Source organism: Helicoverpa zea, chromosome 2, assembly GCF_022581195.2.
Source record: "Helicoverpa zea isolate HzStark_Cry1AcR chromosome 2, ilHelZeax1.1, whole genome shotgun sequence".
In the NCBI taxonomy this organism is placed as follows: domain Eukaryota; kingdom Metazoa; phylum Arthropoda; class Insecta; order Lepidoptera; family Noctuidae; genus Helicoverpa; species Helicoverpa zea.
Genome location: NC_061453.1, coordinates 11830585 through 11850339, shown reverse-complemented (window position 1 = coordinate 11850339; position 19755 = coordinate 11830585). Strand labels below are relative to the sequence as shown.

The following is a 19755-nucleotide window of genomic DNA, read 5'->3' as shown; positions in this document are numbered from 1 at the left end:
CTATACTTGCGTAGGTCCTATCGTTTGAGTTGCTTGAACCAAGCCGTCAAGTCATGGTTGTGACATGACGATGGTAACATGGTGTTCTACTCCTGGTTGCTTGCTAAGTTTTCCTGAAGAAAAATTTACTTTAAATTAATCTATTTCATTTGAAGAAACAGGAAAGTAGGAAATCCTGTTAAAATAACCATAAACAGAAAAGGAAATAGTTTTTATCAAAGGATGCACCATAACTAACCCGACATCCTAAAATTCTTGGTCTGTTGTTGTCACCTTGTCATCAGCGATAAATGACAAATTAATCTGTCATTAACTCTGTACAATAATGAACATGAATGTTTTTACTATCACACTTTAAATTCAATGTTATTTCTTATGGTTGTTATAATATTGTCTAACATAGCTTACGTTAGCAATAAAAATGCGGGTACTACGTTATTCGATTACGCGAAAACAAGCGTTAACTGCTGGACCCAAGACGATATCGCCAAACTGAAGGCTCGGAAAACATTCGAGGAGCTGATCCCACCCCAAGTGAGCCCTGACAGGGTCGACAGCCGGTACATTAGGGAGATCCTCAAGTACTTCAGAAGTGCTTTCAGAAATGTGCAAAGGGATGTGGACTTCAAAACTGCCTCAATATTAAAAGAAGCTCTGTCGGACACTGTCGGTGCACACCTTAAAAGTGAGATACTCCCCACTGTTAGATTTGCTTACTACGCTGGTTATGTCCCTTACAGACACGCCAAACAAGTCCATGACTTTTATGAACTTATAAAAACGAATATGAACACTCAAGGCTTGGGATGGAGACCACCCGAACGAATACCTCAGTGGTCAAACCTGACTGTTGCCAAAATCCTTATCGGATCCGGAAAGCTTTTAGATCCGTGTTCTTGTTTAGTCACTAGACGTGATTCTAGTAACTGCATTCACCTACCGGCTCCTAAACTAGATGATGAACGACACCCCTCGGCTATCGCTCTGCCTTTTAGATCAGAAGGACTGGTTAGTTTGACAGCACCCAGCTCCGAAAATATCCTTTTAAAATATTACACGACCGCGTCAAGATGTATACTGCATAGCTCACCAGCACACTGTCGCCATGCAGACTTCGTTAATTTGAATAATGAATTATGGCACTGGATGAAACGGGAAGTTGCACCACATCTAGTTGACGAGAAGTTGTACACAGCTTACGGTGGCGTTCTAAGAATAGCGGCCGCCGTGCAAAACTATGGAAAAGGCTTATCGAGACGTAATCTCTTTGAATATCAAACTGCTGCTGTATCTAAATTTAGTCCTTGGAAATCGCTTACTCAATCCTACATTTACATAAATGCTGACTGGACGCCGAAACTGTACGTGACTTTAGTGCTGTTGACCGCGGCAGCAATATGCCTTTTACAAATGTGTTACAATTATATGTTTGGAGACCACGGATGTAGTTGTAAAAACCGCTCTGCAAGAACGAATTACTCAAGAGATTGTGCATATACGAAAGTAGACAGCAATTTTCCAGCTGTACTGCCTCACCAAAGTGCCATTTATTACAGTGACCAGAAACGCGTAAAGCGTCCACCCACTAAAAGTAAAACGTCTTCGCTGGGGTCCATTAAAACCCAGAGAGTTTATGACTTGAACGAGAATACTGAAAAACTGATGGCAATAATAATGAGTGAAGACTCCGAAGGTGGATCATCACCATCAAAGATTGACAGCGGTGATGACTGTGGCGACAGACGTATTGCTATTGCTGACGTCACCAAAGATAACAGGCCTAGGAGTCCACCGAAAATAGAAACATCTCTAGCGCAGTTGACTATTGAAAAAACACTGCCTTCATCGGATAAAAAGTCGTCAATACCGATGTACTCGACTAGCACTTTAACACGTTCAGAGTTGACGTACTGCCCGGACAAACTGCTGAGCGATACTTGTTGGTCAGCGACCAGCACCAGTACATCAGGAAAGTCGATTAGTTCGACTAGTTCAAAGTCCCGCAGTGGGCGGTCGAGGAGCTCTCGAGACCTGGCGTGGGCCCGGCACGTGATATCCAGGCACTCCCGAAGAGGACCGATGCAGTCCACGACTGGGACAGAGTTAGACGCCAATTCTTTCATAACGCCGCCTTCGCGCCGGTAGCGATTTGTTATTACATCGTTTACGTTCATAGGTATTTATTTGTAGGACATTTAGTTAGTATTATTGTATAAGATTGTTGGATATTTAAGACGTATTTCAGGTTTTATTAAGAATATATATTGTGACATGTTTATTTTTGCTTTATTTACCCTTTCTCCTAAATTTTCAACAAATCTACCTTAGCCATATAGGTATACCGTAGCATATGTAGCCATGTGTGTGTGTATATCACATTGTGTCTCAGATTATTGAATGACAAATATAAGATCTATGTTCATTAATGCTGTACGTATCCATGTAAAAATGAGTTGCATTCATTATATGCTAGCTATAAAAAAAAAAGTATACTATATAGTATATAAGTATACTATATAAGTATATTATATATACTATATAAGTATACTTTTTTATAGTAGAAGCTTGTCCATAAACATAGGCCACTACAAAACTTTATTCATAAAAATAAGAGAAGTCATAGAGGTTTATGTATACATTGTAGTCTTTGGAGGTTTATTTAGGTTGGGCCAGGTTGGGCAACACAAAAATCAAATGTCAATGTCAAATTATTAAAAAAAGGAAATATTTCGCGGCGAATTGTTCGTTAAATATATTGCGAATCTCTGAATCTCGCGCAAAATCAGCATTGTTAGTGTTAAAATAATCATGTGATTTGTTTTCTTATGGTAAAGCTGTTTGGTGTAAATTCAACATGTCGAGGGTATGTAACTTCCAAAATATTTCGTCGTTAATAGTAATATACAAATACTCCGAAATACTCGTGTATTCCGTATTGAGTCCTGGTTATATTTTTATATTAATTTAGAAGGGATTACTTGTTAATTCATTTCGTGTCTTATTATATATGATTCCAAACTCATTTAATGCGTCATATAAATAGGTACATAAAAGCAGCGAACAATATTTATCACTAAAATAAATTGATAAGTTATCACAATGCAGAAATACATTGGTGCATTGCTTGCAGGATATAAGGTCATTTTTTTCACTGAAGAAGCCTGCAAAGCCTGCTGCTGTAGTTGAGGATGATGATGATGTTATTCCAGAATCTCCAGATGTTCAAATTATTAAAAATAAAGTAAGTTTTTCAAATATCTAAGCCTTCTTAATGTGTTTTTATTTATTTCCCTTGTTACACATGCTTTATTTGTTAATAGAAAAAGGATTCCAAAAAGAAGCGTGTTTTAAATGATTCAGATGAAGAAATCTTTACAACCAAGAAGAAGAAAACCACAGATGAAGCGCAAACTTCCAGTAAGAATAAAAACAAGTCTCCCAAGCCTGCGCTCAAGGAGGTCAAAGCTGTTGACATATTTGGTAGTGCTCCAATCAAGAGAACAGAACCATTAGTTAAGAAAAAGAAAAAAACTGAATTAGGAATCCATTCTGATGATGAATTTGAAAAAAGTCTCTTAGAGATCGACAATGCAGAGTTAGAGGGTAAAGCAAATAATGAAAAGGCTGATGATAAATCTGAGAAATCTACTAAAACATCAAATGCCTCAAAAGATAGAACAGAAGATTCAAAGAAATCTACTGAAAAATTTGATGACAAAAAACATAAGTCGAGTTCAAATACAGATTCTAATAAAGACTTGAAAAAAACAGATGAAAGTAAACCATCAAAGAAAACTGAAGACACCAAATCATTAAAGAAATCAGAAAGTACAGAACCAAAGCAAAATAATGATAAAGATCATACAAAGGTAAAGAAAGATCACAAATCGCCAAAAATAGATAAGTTTATTCAGTCTAACCTTAATCAGTCATCAATTGATTCTAATGAAGGTGAAAATACAAAATCTAAGATTGATAAAAGCAAAAGGAAATTCGCTGAGTTCCTAGAGACTGATACTAGTCAAGATCATAGTAGTAAGAAGAAGAAATTAAACGAGTCTATGGAGGCCAAGTTAGAGGAGACGAAGGAGTATGATTGTGACTCTTCAGTATTGGATGATGAGAAGGGGAGCCATAAAAAAAAGAAAATGAATAAAAGTTTGAATGAGTCTGGTAAGCCTATATATTTTAGTTTAAACTATTTTCGGAAGCACTCTTTTTTCTTTTTTTATATGCCTTTTCAGAAAAGCTTCCCAGACAATGTGCCAGTCTTAACTTTTTAGTATCAGTCTAGTCCCAATGGTATCTTAAATTTTAATGATAACTTTTTCTAAATCTCTTCCTTTCTCTTTACATTTTTCATATTTTAATATTTATTTCACTATTTTTTTTTTTTATTGCAGTGCTAACAGATGAAGAGCGACATGAAAGGAGAATACATTCGGCAGCTCTGTACAAAAACTATCTGAACAGATCTGGACCCAAACACTTGGGAGCTAAGGAGATCCCAGAGGTATAAAAATTTACCTTAAACATTATTTTGGTCACAAATTTTAGGCTTGGATTTACATTATTTGCAGAAACTATGAATTCACATAAAGTATGATTCAATAAACAGTCAGACAATCTTATACATAATCATAAAATACGATTTTTTTTTGTAAATGAAAAGATTGGCTGTTATATCTGCATGACATAAAAATCTTATTCGTGTCTTTTTTTGTCTGCATCTTCTTTCATTTTTGTTATTCATGCAATTTTTTGTATAGCACACAGTTCTACGAATCTTTGATTTTAGGGTAAACCAGATTGCTTGAAGGACTGCGCCTTTTTATTGACTGGAGTTCTGGACTCGTTTGAAAAAGACGAAATAGCTGCTGCAATTACTAAGTATGGAGGCTGTGTCAAAAGTGGGGTGTCTAAAAAGGTAGGATAAACTAAGAAAATTCAATACTTATTTTATGAAATCTACAATATTTGATATTGTTGGTGTTGTAAGCCATACTTTCTTCCTTTCTTTACAAAAATCTGACCAAAACATCAAAATATTTCAGGTAACTCATGTGCTAGCCGGCGAAGACGCGGGCCCAGCAAAAATGGCGAAAGCACAAGAACTAGGAATTAAAATCATTAACGAGGATGAGTTCCTAGCCATGATCACAGAACGGTCACAGGGCAAGCCTACCTCAAAACCAGATATTAAAAAAGAAATCAAGAAAGAAAAGACTCCCAACAAAAAAGATAAATCTGACAAAGATAGAAAAGATAATCATGTTGACAGCAAATCTAAGAAGAGTCCGACAGACAAAGTTAAAATGGAACCAAAATCAAAGGATTCGAATAAACTAGATGTTAGTAAATCAAAGAATCGTGAAAAGTCTAAAAGTCCTAGAAAGATAAAGGAAGAGAAAATGGAACTAGAATCAGAAACTAGATCAAGTGCTAGTTCATCTTCTTCTAGTCTTGTTAATGGTAAGCATGATTATGAATAACTAGGTTTTTCCCGCTGCTTTGTTCGTAAAAAAAATATGCCATGACTTACCATAAAAAAATTAAATGCTATACTTATGTAGAATCAAAGGATTTGCCAGAAATACAGGTCACAAAAAAAACTAAAAGACATCATCATCTGCCTAGTCCTTTCCCAACTATATTGGGGTTGGCTTCCAGTCTAACCAGATATAGCTAAGTTCCAGTATTAAGAGCGAATGTCTATGACAACTGACAACATAGTTATCTGGGCAACCCAATACCCTTGGTAAGGCTGGTTGTCAGCTTTTCTGGCCTATAACTACCTGAAATGACTCTCAAGGATGTTAAAATGCTTCCAATTTAACTTTTCTTCCGAAACACGGTGGAACTCGTCATTACAAGATGGTCCCATCTACGATAATTTTTGACTGTTCTACAACTGGTTTTGAAATTACAGGTAATGTAAAAAGGGAAGCAGCTGCAATACCAGCGAACATGAGTATGTGGGTAGAGAAATACAAGCCACAGAATATCAAGCAAATCATCGGACAGCATGGTGATGCTAGCAATGTTAAAAAGTTTGTATTATCCTGTTTTTTTATTATTAGACAACTAGCTTATGTAGGTAACTATTTCCTGCACCCTGATAAAAAGTACATATTAGTTATATTTTGCCAAGTTTTATCAAAATTCACAGATCACAAATATACTTACACTGTGCTTTTTCTATTTTCTGATAATGTATTTTTTGCCTCTTTGATTTTATGAGATAAACTTTTCATTGAGGATAGAACAGTAATATAAATATGTAGGCCCTAGGGAAATTCACGCAAAGGAACACTAATTTCATTTCAAAATCACTATAGTTTATTTTCTTCTTGTAGACTAATGAACTGGCTGACAAAGTGGTACGTGAACAGAAAGGCTAAGTTGCCCAAACCCAGTCCGTGGGCTAAGAACGACGATGGAGGGTACTTCAAGGCGGCCCTACTTTCTGGACCTCCGGGTGTTGGTAAGTTAAAATAACTCTGCAAACTTTTTAATGCAGAATATATATTGATATTATCCTACTTATATTATAAACATGAAAGTTTGTGAGAATGTATGGCTGTATGTTTGTTATTCAATCACGCTAAAACGGTTGGACCGATTTGGTTGAAATTTGGTATGTAGATAGGTGATACCCTGGATTAATACATAGGCTACTTTTTATCAACATACCACGCAAGCGAAGCCGCTGGCGGAAGCTAGTATAAAATATTGATTTCGTATTACATTTGAACTATAGGAGTTAAACAAGGACATCAAAAATTTATCTAAATTAAATTATTCCCGCGAATGATAAAATCACGCCTCGTATCAACCATTAACCAAAAAACCATTTCATATTTGAATTTCTCCCTCACAGGCGAAGCTTTCCACTTAAATTAACCATTCTTCCTATACTACAATTTATGTAACTTCCCTCAATCCAGGTAAAACGACAACAGTATCCCTGGTATGCAAGGAGTTGGGTTTCGACATGGTGGAGTTCAATGCGTCCGACACGAGGAACAAGACGCTCATCAAGGAACAGATAGGGGAACTGCTCACTTCTACCTCATTGTCTGCTTATGCCAAAGGTCGGAAATTGCACTTATATGAAGTGTTTTTAGAAATCAATCTGTTAAACGGTTTTCTAAAACTATTTAACATCTCTAACTATATTTTTTAAAGCGGAACGTTAAGTTTTGTGTGGAAGCATATAACAGGCGTTTTAAACTTGTACAAATGCGAGCCCCTATCAGCGCTTTCGCGACAGAGAATTATTCGCTTGGTTTTTACTAGCAACATTTTCGAGGCGGCGAGTTACCATCAAAGTCAAATGATTTCATTTAGGCCTTTACAAGCACTTATGAACGTCAAAAATATGAATAAGTTTGGTTCTAATTGCCCATCCATTGGAAGAACAGGCAAGAAACTCCATGGCTAGTCTTTTAAATCATCATTTCATCGTTTGATCCGGTAGATTTGAGAACTTACTAGATTGTTGATTTACTTGATTCTTTTCGTGTGTAGGTGATACAGGAAAGCAAGCGGTCACAAAGAAACACGTGCTGGTCATGGATGAGGTGGATGGCATGGCGGGCAATGAAGACAGAGGTATGTGGACACTCTGAACAATGGATAACCCACTTACTAACACATTCACTTCAGTTTTTGAAGGAACTGTTTTTCTCTAGCATTCAAAGATAGCCTAGCCTTTTCCTAAGTTTGGGTCATCTTCCAGTCTAAGCTAAGAACTACAGTTTTACATGGATTGATCGAACCATGCAGCTGTTTCCTAGTCATGAGCTACCAAAGCTTGAATTTTGTTAAGCCAAACTAAACTCTAATTTATATGCAACAATTTCTCTAAAACCCATCAACACTCACCTATTCATTACTCTTTATATTTTTATTTACAGGTGGTCTCCAAGAACTAATCGCTCTAATAAAATCCTCATCAGTACCAATAATATGTATGTGCAACGACAGGAACAGCCAAAAAATGAGGTCTCTAGTCAACTACTGCTATGATCTCAGGTTTAGCAAGCCTAGGGTCGACCAGATAAAGGTATGTAGAATTTTTTTAGAACCTAATTCCACTAATTTAAACCATTTAATTTGAAATTAATTAATTTATATTTAAAAAAAAAACCGCCGCAACTGTTCACGGAAACAAACATTTGATAAGCGCAATAAGTTGTTCTTATACATCCTCACATAGAAAATCTAACTGAAATATCTTCTTCCTGCTCTGTGCCCAATTTACTTGGGGCCAGCAAAATATGTTTTCCGCTTCCATTCCTTTTTGTCAGCCGTCGTACTTATATTCATTCTCTTTTTGTCTATGTCTTCCTTTCGACAGGCTATCTATTATACCAGTCCTACAAGTGCCGTATTTTGTCATACTCCATTCACTTAACTAGCCTTGTAGAACATAAAAACTATATCTTATAATTCTCCATTTCAGTCAGCAATGCTTTCAATATGCTTCAAAGAAGGCATTAAGATACCTCCAGACGTGTTAACCCAGCTGATCGTGTCAGCCAATCAGGATGTCAGACAGACACTCAACTTGCTGTCCATGTGGGCAGTAGACCCCAACCGTGATGACGTCGACAGGCTCAGGAAAGACGCGCAAACTGTTAGGAAAGATATTAAACTGGTAAGTAACGAAATTGTAAAATTCCTATCTCCGCATTTCAACAGCCCCATAAAAGCAATGTCAAGTAAGCACATCGGTTAATAGGGTATTGAAGATTTTTTTTAACGACGTCAAAAATCATCAAATGAGAAAAATCTAATCATCATCATCAAATCCCGCTGTGGGTTAGCAACGGTGAGGGAGTGTCAGACTCTTACTGACTAAAAACCGTCGTGTTCCGTCATAGGCCTTTTATGTACAAGGGCCGCGGTAACTCTTTCGAACAACCCTCCTTCTCCTTTAAAAAATCCAGAAATAGTCCGGTTGCTTATCACATTTACCACTGTTCTTACCTGTTTAACTCCGCAGGGTCCATGGGAGGCGATCCGCAAGGTGTTCTCAGCAGAAGACCACAAGAAAATGAGCATTAACGACAAGAGCGATCTGTTCTTCTACGATTATAGTCTAGCTCCTCTATTTGTACAAGAGAATTATTTGCAAGTTGAGCCGCACTGCCCTAAGTGAGTTTATCGACCTTTCTTTTTAGCTTGGTGTCTTTTTGGTACTGATAATACTGTTGCATATTTCATGTGGTGCAAGTAGGTATAGGAGGTTTATCTCTAGAAAACAGGAAAGCCAAACTTGTGTGCGTAAATGTATAAGCATGTATGTAACACAAGAATGGCTTGTCTGTTTTCTTTAAATAAAGCGTCTATAACTTCAGATGTATTAGTTTAATTTAACAGTTTTTAACCAGCATCAGAATAAAATATTTCTTAACACAATTTATTAATGAAGGCTAAAACGATTTGGCGGAATTTTTCACTGTATTTTTCATCATATTCTTTTTGCTGAAAAGATCGAAAATAATAATTTATTAACTTACTCGATGTTCTTTAGGCATGAAGTTCTCCAAAGGATAAGCAAGGCAGCGGACAGTATAAGCTTGGGCGATCTGGTAGACGCTAGGATACGCAGCAAACAAGCCTGGAGTCTACTGCCTACGCAGGTAATGTCAACCACTAGCTTCCGCCAGCGGTTTCATCCGCGTCCCATAGAAACTATGCGCGTACTTGCATGAAAGTAACCTATAGCTTTCTTCGATAAATAAGCTATCTAAAATCTAAAGCTAGGAAGAATTATTTGAAACCTTTCACCGGGTTGCACCCGCATCCCGAAGGAATTTATTTCTATACATAACGTAGCTGCCCTTTAGGGTAAAGAAAAAAATTTCAAACGAGTATTTCTTCCAGGCTATGTTCAGCTCAGTGATCCCAGGCCACGAAATGTCAGGTCACCTGGCGGCACAGATCCAGTTCCCGGGCTGGCTCGGCAAGAACTCCCGCGCCACCAAGCTGCGGCGCCTCTGTCAAGAGATACACGCGCATACACGACTCAGGTATCTATAGTGAACGCCCCAAACTTTTTGTCGTCACGGAACATGGTTCAAGTAGCTGTTCAGAGAGACCATTTTTAGTTCATCATCTCCCGAGCCTTTTCCCATCTATGTTGGGGTCGGCTTCCAGTCTAACCGAAGTGTAATATGAGACTATTTATAATAATGAGTTTGGAGTTCAAGCGTCTTGAAATAAAGAGAAGGCACTATAATAACCAAGCAAAGTCATTTTAGATAGTACTGTGTTACGGTTTCACTACACGCGTATTTTCCAATCTTCTATGCTTTCACATAAATATCTTTCTGAGTTAGTTTTCGACACGCTATTTTCAGATTAAAAAGCGACAGTTGAAATGGCAAAGGCGGCTGAAACCGTGCAACATCTAATATTATTATTGGATTCTCGCCACAGAGTGTCTTTGGTTAGCACGTGTGCCTAGAATTTTCAGCTGTTTTAAGTGTTTTGGTGAACTTTTGTGACTTAGTTTTGTGTTTGTGTGTTGTCCTTGTGTTTGTCTCCAGTGGTGTACTGTTATTTCGGTAACTAACAACTTTTTTACAAGCATAATGGATCAAAATAAACCCCCCGATCCCGATCCTCCCGACATCTCTGCATATGCTCCACTTTCCCCGAACTATCCGCTATCCCAACTCGCTGATGTTGCTTGCAGCATCGCGGACTCCCAGACCCCATCAACCTCGAATACCAGAAAACGCTCCGGAGATGATGCCAACATTGGCGTGTCAACCCCGCCATCCAAACAACAAAGAAACCTAGTTGGCCGCAGCAGGTACTCTGCTACTGATAAGGCACCTTTTATCGTTCATGTCTCTCGATTGGAGCCCCAGCCTAACGCCGGTACCTCTCTTCACCCTGTTACATTCGGAATATTCCTACAAAAACATAGCATTACTAACGTTGTCCGAGATGGTGTTAAAAAAGTTGGTAGGAACCGTGTATCTGTAGAATTCAAATCCCCTCAGGATGCAAACTCATTCATTATCAACAGCATTTTACACGAGAACCGTTATGTTGCCTCTATCCCCACTTTTAATATAACTCGGATGGGAGTTGTGACTGGTGTTCCCACTGATTTAAATGAAGAGGAAGTCCAAAAGTACTTACAGGTCCCTTCAGGTTGTGGTGAAATCCTGAAAGTTCGTCGCATAAACAGGAAAGTAGTTATTGATGGGGTGACTGAATTCAAGGCAACAGAGACATGTGTACTTACATTTGATGGCCAAGTATTACCTCAAAGAGTATTTTGCTGTTACACCTCCCTTCCAGTTCAGCAATATGTTTATCCCACCATCCAGTGCCGTAAGTGCTGCAGGTTTGGTCATGTGGAACTAGTGTGTCGGTCCAAGCCTCGCTGCAGTAAGTGCGGCCATGATCACCCTGGTGATGGTTGCAGCACTTCTGAGGCGGAGGCATTCTGTGTGCTCTGCTCAGGGAATCATTTTGCAAATAGCAAATCATGCCCGGAGTTGGGTAGACAGAAGGCCATTAAGACGGTTATGGCTGAGAAGTCCCTTTCATATGCTGAAGCTAGCAAATCTGTCCCACTTCCTTCTCGCAATTATGCTAATGCTGCAAAAGCTATTCCCGCCCCCACTCAGTCATACCGCAAAACTGTTTTCCTTAAGCCAAAGACCCATGCCCCTCTATCTCCCTCTTATGATAAAGCTGCCCATCAGCAGATTATTAACTCCCCTGCACCTTCACAGCCTGATGGCTGCGCTCTGAATAACCCATTCATTGATAATAATGTTTCCTCAATAATAGATATTCTTATTAAACTTCTATCTACAATTCTATCCACCAATAATACCCAATTACCGTCCAACGTTGCCTACCAACTAACTAACCTTTTATTAAATATTAGAAATGGCGCCTCGCCAAGTATTCCTTCAATGGAATGTGAGGAGCGTGTGGCATAAAAAGCACGACCTCATATTCCTCCTCAACAAATTCAAGCCTCTGGCTTGCTCTGTAGCTGAGACTTGGCTCACCCCGAGTCTCAGTTTTAATATGCCACTATTTAATATTCTCAGATGTGACAGATCTGATGGCTATGGAGGGTCGGCTCTCCTTGTTAATAATCGTGTTCCCCTTTCCACCTTGACTCTTCCGGTTCTGGATGGTGATATGAATATAGTTGCGTGTAAAATTGAGGGTATCACTGTTTTATCAGTGTATATTTCCCATCCTCAGCGTAGGTTTTTAACCACCATTAGGGACATTTTGAATAACATAGTGGGACCTGTGCTCGTCATGGGTGATTTCAACTGTCACCACTTTAGATGGGGCTCCAATCGTTGTGATTCGTTTGGGGAAGGTTTAGTAGAAATCTTGGATGATTTAGACCTTTGCATCTTAAATGATGGTAGTCCTACTCGTAGATCCCTTCCAGGACAGCAAAAGAGTTGTGTAGACCTCACATTCTGTTCAGTAGAGTTGGCGGCATCAATTCATTGGGAATGTACTACTCTGACGCATGGTAGCGACCATTACCCCATTGTTGTAACTTTAATTAATAAAACTTATTTAGAGAAAACGTCTCCTCCACTATTGAAGTACAACTTGTCCAAACCTGATTGGTCGAGGTTTGCATCTTTACTGGAGGAGAAAATTAGTGTGCTTCCAAATTTAACTTCAAGTTTCCAAGATTCTTCTGGTCACTGCCATGCTAAGAGCTGTTACGATGGCTTTATCTCGGCCATTACCTCAAGCGCAGACTCTACATTTCCGTTGCGTAACTGTGCCAGAAATAAAATCCCGTCACCCCCGTGGTGGGATCAAGAATGCACATCGGTTATTAAAGAAAGAAAAGAGACCGAAAAACAGTACAATGATGCGATGAATAGCGACAATCTTATACGGTACAGACGAGTGTTAGCTCAATCTCGGCGGCTTCTTCGCAAGAAGAAACGTCGCGGTTGGGTTAAGTTTTGCACTTCTCTATCCCCTTCCACTCCCATTTCAGCAGTTTGGAAGAGCATTAATCGTTTCAGGCGAGGCTGCTCCCCATCTATCTCTTCCCCTATCTCGAGAGAAACTGCTGAATCCTTTTTCAACAAAATTGCTCCAGCCTATGTTCCTTCTTCCTCAGAACTTCTGCTCCCGTCTGTAAATATTGTGGATGATCCTATGAATGAACCATTTTCGTTGGAGGAACTTGATGCGGTATTACGTCATGTTAGGGATTCCGCCCCTGGCATAGACGGCATACCGTACTCATTTGCAGTTCATTTTGGTTTTGAAGCAAAAAAATATTTTTTAGGAATAATAAATTATTGCTATCAATTTGGTTGGGTTCCTGAACAGTGGAAAGCTCAGATAGTAATTCCCCTTTTGAAGCCCGGTAAGACTGCTGATGATCCGAATGGCCTTAGACCAATTGCTTTGTCCTCAGTGTTGGCCAAGATATTGGAACATTTAATTAAAAACAGACTTGAGTGGTTGGTGGAGTCTAGGGATCTACTGCCGAGTAGTCAGTTTGGCTTTAGAAAGGGGCTTAGCACCATGGACAGTGTGGCAATTTTGGTTACTGATATCCGTACAGCCTTTTCCAAAAATGAATCCGCTGTAGCCACTTTCCTTGACATCTCTTCCGCATACGACAGCGTCCTTCTTCCTGTTCTCAGGCAAAAATTGCAACAGCTGAGGATTCCGGGTAAGATGGTACAATGTATATGCGCACTCCTCATGTCTCGCTCTTTGATGCTCAGAGTGCAGGGGGAGGTATTTGAGGTGAGACAGACGTGGAAGGGCCTTCCCCAAGGCTCAGTTCTAAGCCCTCTACTATACAACCTGTATACAGCAGACATTGGCTCCTGCCTTAATTCTGACTGCCACCTTTTACAGTACGCTGACGATCTAGTGTTGTATGTAGTAAATCCATCTATTACGGACGCTGCCTCATCTCTCTGTCTCTCCCTGGACTCTCTGCACACATGGCTTTTGGACCAAGGTCTCTCGTTATCCGCCCCAAAAAGCTCGGTAGTGATTTTTTCCTGAAAACTACTGATCCCTCAGGTCTCAGTTAACATTCAAGGACAAGATATCCCCATAGGCAACAAAACAAAATTTTTAGGCGTTTTCTTAGACTCAAAATTATCCGGGATTCACCACTTAATTACTTGATCAAAAGATGCGAAAGAGCAATCTCCATCTTGAAAGCTCTCGCTGGTGTCTGGTGGGGGGCCCACCCCTTCACTATGAAACTGGTCTACAACGCCTTAGTCCGTAGTATCCTGGACTATGGGTCACACCTGGTGATTCCAAGCAACAAAGGTGCCTTGGCCGGTTTAGATAGGATTCAGTCTCAATGCCTTCGAATCATCTCAGGTTGCATGAAGTCGTCGCCTATTAACGCCTTGCAGGTCGAATGCGCTGAACCCCCCCTAGCCCTAAGACGTCAGTACCTCGCTTCCCGTTTCCTATCCAGGGTTATACCCAAGTCATCTCACCCCCTCATCCCAAAACTCAGAGAGCTTGACACTCTTTGTCACAGCTCCAAATATTGGGAACACAAAGAAATTCCCCTATTCCTAAAAGCATATCGGTTTTTTCAAAATTTAGAATCCCCCATTGCTCCACATCCCAGACTTCCTCTATTTAATTACCCTTATGAAGTACTTTGCTTCACCCCTAAAATATTTTATAACATTGGCATATCCAAAAACTCCCCGTCTGCAAATTCGGCCTTTAATGCGGTTTTGGGTGAACGATGGATTGGGTTTCAAAAGTTCTTCACGGATGCTTCCAAATCAAATGGTGGCTGTACTGGAGCCGCGGTTTACTATCAGAACTCTAAAATAATTTTGAAATTCAGATGTCCGAAGGAGTCTTCAGTATTTACAGGCGAGTGTGTGGCACTATTGGAAGCTTGTCGTTTTATAGAGTCCCATGAGATTAGCTATGGAGTTATATTTACTGACTCCCTTAGCTGTCTCCAAGCCCTATCCCAGAATCCCTTTAGAACTAAACTCCACTGTCCTATTGTCCTGGATATTAAAAAGTCCCTTTTCTCCTGCACTAGGCAAGAGAAAGAAGTACACTTAGTCTGGATCCCTAGCCACTGCGGTATAGCGGGCAATGAATGTGCCGATGCATTGGCCAAAGATGCGTGTTCATCTGAGTCCGCTGACCTTGCACACTTCTCCCTTCAAGGGCATGACCTGCTAAACCTCCCCAAATTGAGTCTTGAGACCTCGTGGCAGGAATGGTGGAACATCTCAGGCAAAAAGAAGGGTAGCTCTTATTTCGCCATTCAACCGGTTGTAAAACCAAAACCGTGGTTTTCCAATTTCAAAAAATACCCTAAACGGGTAATCTCAGTCCTGTGCAGAATACGGTTAGGTCACTGCTGTACACCGGTCTTTCTGCGCAAAATTCGGGTGCAGGATTCATCCCTCTGCGAGTGTGGTCTGGATGAAGGTACCCTGGACCATATATTTTTTGACTGTCCTATCAACTCATCCTTTGATTTATATGGTCGTCTCCAAAAACTTAAAATCCCTCTCCCGACTAATTTCCGTTCCCTCCTATCCCACTCCTGTCCAGAACTGCTCCAGATGCTGTTGATGTTTATTAATCAAAACAATATTAAATTATAAACTGTGGCCTATATTTAGGCCACAGTTTGTATGGTTGTGGTATATATTTTATGTTATGTGTTACTAACATTTTGTTGTTGTTTTTATATATGTAAATGTATTTCTGTTTGTTTCAGTGTCGTCCTACTAACACATTAAGTTACACAAGATCGGCCACAGCACCATCTTAAATCAATATATATATATATTTTTTTATTTATTTTTTTAATTGTAAGCACTTCTTGCTTCTCATTTCACTTGTCATTGGCAGAATCGTCGAAGTTGACATCGACACGGATTGCCATATACAAAAATAGAATAGAATAGAATATTATTATTATTTTTATAGACGACTTATTCAACTCCAAAAATATAAGATACATGTGTTAGTACCCATAACACAAGTTAATTAATAACATACCATGGGGCAAACAGATCGTGTTTGAAAAGATGTCCCGAAAAATTTATTATAATTGGACAAAATAATTAAAAATGAATCTTATCCCACAGCACATCAGGTTCAAAATCGTCCATCTTCCTAGACTACAGCACACATCTCCGCGACGCTATAGTAAACCCGTTGATCAAAGACAAGGCTGACGGTATCAGCCGGTCTCTAGAAGTGCTGGAGTCTTATCATCTGCTGAGGGAAGACCTGGACTCCTTGGTGGAGCTGTCTGTGTGGCCAGGACAGAGAAATCCTACTATTTTGGTGGACCCTAAGGTATCAAACTCCTTTCAGACACTAAATTTAACTTTTTTGGTCTCTAATTACTTACGCCAATTTAATTTACACCACAATCCAATAATGCAATCCAAATGCAAAAAATGATGGAGGAAAACATCTTGAAACGTGGACTACAAGGACTGAAATCGCTAATCCGCCTTGAGCAAACGTGGTGATTAACGCTCTATGAGAAGAGGCCTTGTGCCGTGCAGTGGGATGGATTCAATTTCGTTCAACGCTTCTGTTCCGAGTTATTATGAATTTATCCTAAATCTTAATCTCACAATTATTAGGTAAAAGCGGCAATGACGCGTACATACAACAAGAAAGCGACAGCTTTACCGTACGCGCCGGGCGCCGTCAAGAAGGGCAAAGCTAAAGCGGATGATGAGGATATAGGAGATGAGGAACAGGAGGAAGAGGATGAAGAGGACAGTGACCCTGAGAACGATGCTCTTATTAAGGTGAGTTCTGAACTATAACAGTTATGCTAAACAGTTATTTTGTAAGGATGACTCTGGAATTTGATTAAATATACCCAAGTCTTTTATGCTGTTCATTGCCATATTTGCGTAAAATACCTTTGAATGTACTATATAAAAGGAAGTCGTTTTAGTTACACTATTTAACTCAAAAATTGCTGAACTGATTTGGCTGAAAATGGCAGGGGAAGTAGCTTAAAACTACAAAAGGGACGAAGGATACCATTTTTATCCCCATCCGGTGACGATAAATAAAGCATACCTAACTTTGAATGCCTCGAATCATCATTCCAATGAATATTTTTTTAATATAAATCAATTTTTACACAGAAAAAGAAAAGCAAAGACACTGAAAAGCCGACCACAAGCAAGGCCTCATCCAAGGCTCCAACAAGTAGAAAGAAAAAGGAGAAATAGCATCGGCGATCCGTGATGGCCTTCTTGTTCAGATAGTGACTTGAGACCATCGGACCTCTGTAGTGAGTAGTATTTTGTTTTCAGTGAAGTGAATAGTAGGTATGTGATTAGTGTGGTATGTCAGACAGTATTGGAAAATCTACGGAATAGAGCTGCACCATTTATTAACCGTTTCATAAGAGCCTGCTAAGAACTGACCAATTTGAACCGACTTCTCAAAAAGGAAGAACAAGGTTCTCAATTCATCTGAATCGTTATTTTTTTCAATTTAAAGTTTGTGGCTGTCCATAGACACTATCTGTTTGCTAAGTCAATAAGTGTTAAACTGATTTTAATCATAGTTTTGAATACGGGAGTTTTTACCCACGCACAGCTAGGGCGAAAACATGTACAATTATTTCTCAACAAGCAACTGTTTTGTGGCCATTTACTATGCTGTCACATACTGCACTAATGAAAACGTGAAGTGAACACATTGTAAGAAATAAATACAGTGAATGGCAACAAATATCAATGTGGATTGCTAAAGTTGAGTATTGGTACTAACTGAACTGCTTCTAGTGAGACTGGAAGCGGGCTACACGAGTGATACAAGATAAAGTGATACTAGTTATGATAGTACAAGTGAACTAGAACGCTGACTTATTTGTGCAGTGTTATTGTACAATAAAATTAAAGTAACACCATGTATCTTTAAGGTGGTTTTAACAACAGGACACAGTTTTAATTTGTTTTTCTTTTTTTAATCGACTTCCCAAAAAGGAGGAGGTTTTCAATTCGTCTGGATCTTTTTTTTATTTTTTATGTATGTTCACCGTTCAAAAATAAAAAACTTTTTACAAAAAAATAAAACCGACTCCCAAAAACACTGAAAAACAAAATAGTTTTTTTTGCGTTTGCGTTTTTTTTTGCTTTTCAGTGTTTTTGGGAGTCGGTTTTTTATACTGTAAGGATCTGTATGTCCTGTGGTTAAAATTATGTTTTTATCTCCATATTATCATTAGTATACGGGCTTGCCTTGTCAATCATAGAATATAAATAAACTAAACATTGTCAACTTTAATGCAAAATCAGGTTGCTATAATATTAATTGTTCCTTAATCGTAAATAGCCCACCTTTAGTTTTAAAAACATTTGTAACATACCTATTTAATGGTCTGTTTTCTTGATTATCATAAAACTAAGAATTGCTATTATCTACGACTGTATCATTATCACTTAAAATAATGTTAAAAATAAGAATTATGTTTAATACTTTTATGTTACTTGCCTATGTTAATAAATGTTTCACAATTTGTGCCAAGCACATGAATCTATATACACTACTATATACTATCTTTTAGATGGGTAGTGTCATATCAACTGAAATCATTTCATTAATCTGAATATATGCTAAATCTGTATGGCCTTCTAAATAAATGAAAATATAAAATACATAAATGCTTTTTATAGCACATTACTTTCATAATTCCATACCAATGAAACAAACTAATTCTTTTGTAATGATACAGAATGAAAATCTCCATAATTACGAATCTGACAATGTGAGTATTATAGTCTTAAGTTTATCACAATTTTTCTAGTGTTCAACAAACAACATATCGACTGCAAGCAAGCAATACCTCCTATCTGACATTTTTGTTTCAAAAAACCAAAAAACTTGTATCTACCATAAACTACCTTTAGATTCAAAATAAAAACAAAAAACTTTATTAATCAATACTATGCTTAGAAAAAGAAAACTTGGATTTTCAGTATCTCATTATACCTTCCTCGGAATAAGGATTTTATTAAGTTTTATTGTTCCCCTTTAAAATCCACCCGGAGTCAGATAGGAGGTATTGCTTGCTTGCAGTCGATATTAGTTTTTCTATTGTAACTTTATTGTAAAGGTACGTTTTCAATGCTGCCAATTGCAACTGGCGACACATGCGGCACTGCATGAAATCTGCCACAGCTATACTACTGGCTTGTATGTATTTACATGAAACCATTTTGGATTCAAGCAGCAGCAGCACGTGCAGACACTGTCTAATATTGATAGAGTTCCTGCATTCTAAACTCACCTTAACAAAGATTCTACTATTACTTCATTATAAACTATAATAACCATGTAACATGTTAAATAAGTTTAATTTAAATGTGTTTCTGAATGTGTGATAATTTAAGATCTCTATTGTTTTCAACTCAATTACATTTGATAGCTACTATGAACAAACCGTAAGAACAAAAGGAACCATCAATATCAACAAGTAAAGCCTAAATCTGACCACAGCAGAGAAGTTTGTAAACAACCAATAGAGTTTCTTCACTCAGGGATCCTACTGATTGGACAAGTGGATTGAGACAAGATATTTGAATAACAAAACCTATGAGTTGTTTAAAAAGTTCTCAGCTCTGCTTCACTTTGGTTGAGTTTCTAGAATCAGTACATTATAATAAAACTAAATTAATTCAGTGGTATGGTACACTTTGGTTTTAATAGAAGTCA

General features: G+C 38.4%; 2 protein-coding genes across 2 annotated transcripts; both read left to right on the top strand.

Moving 5' to 3' along the window:
- The first annotated feature begins 363 nt into the window (after positions 1 to 363).
- LOC124642383 lies at positions 364 to 2183 on the top strand. Its single transcript, XM_047180792.1, has one exon. It carries the CDS (start codon positions 364 to 366, stop codon positions 2143 to 2145), a length of 1782 nt encoding a protein of 593 aa, XP_047036748.1. The 3' UTR covers positions 2146 to 2183.
- A 457-nt stretch (positions 2184 to 2640) lies between these two features.
- Positions 2641 to 18095, top strand: LOC124640439 (replication factor C subunit 1). Its single transcript, XM_047178218.1, has 18 exons — positions 2641 to 2863; positions 3131 to 3241; positions 3321 to 4173; positions 4404 to 4513; positions 4799 to 4927; positions 5055 to 5472; positions 5930 to 6050; positions 6357 to 6484; positions 6948 to 7094; positions 7531 to 7614; positions 7920 to 8068; positions 8468 to 8662; positions 9011 to 9162; positions 9542 to 9650; positions 9895 to 10040; positions 16149 to 16362; positions 16659 to 16829; positions 17178 to 18095. Exons 1-18 carry the CDS (start codon positions 2855 to 2857, stop codon positions 17262 to 17264), a joined length of 3333 nt encoding a protein of 1110 aa, XP_047034174.1. The 5' UTR covers positions 2641 to 2854; the 3' UTR covers positions 17265 to 18095.
- The last annotated feature ends 1660 nt before the right edge of the window (positions 18096 to 19755 follow it).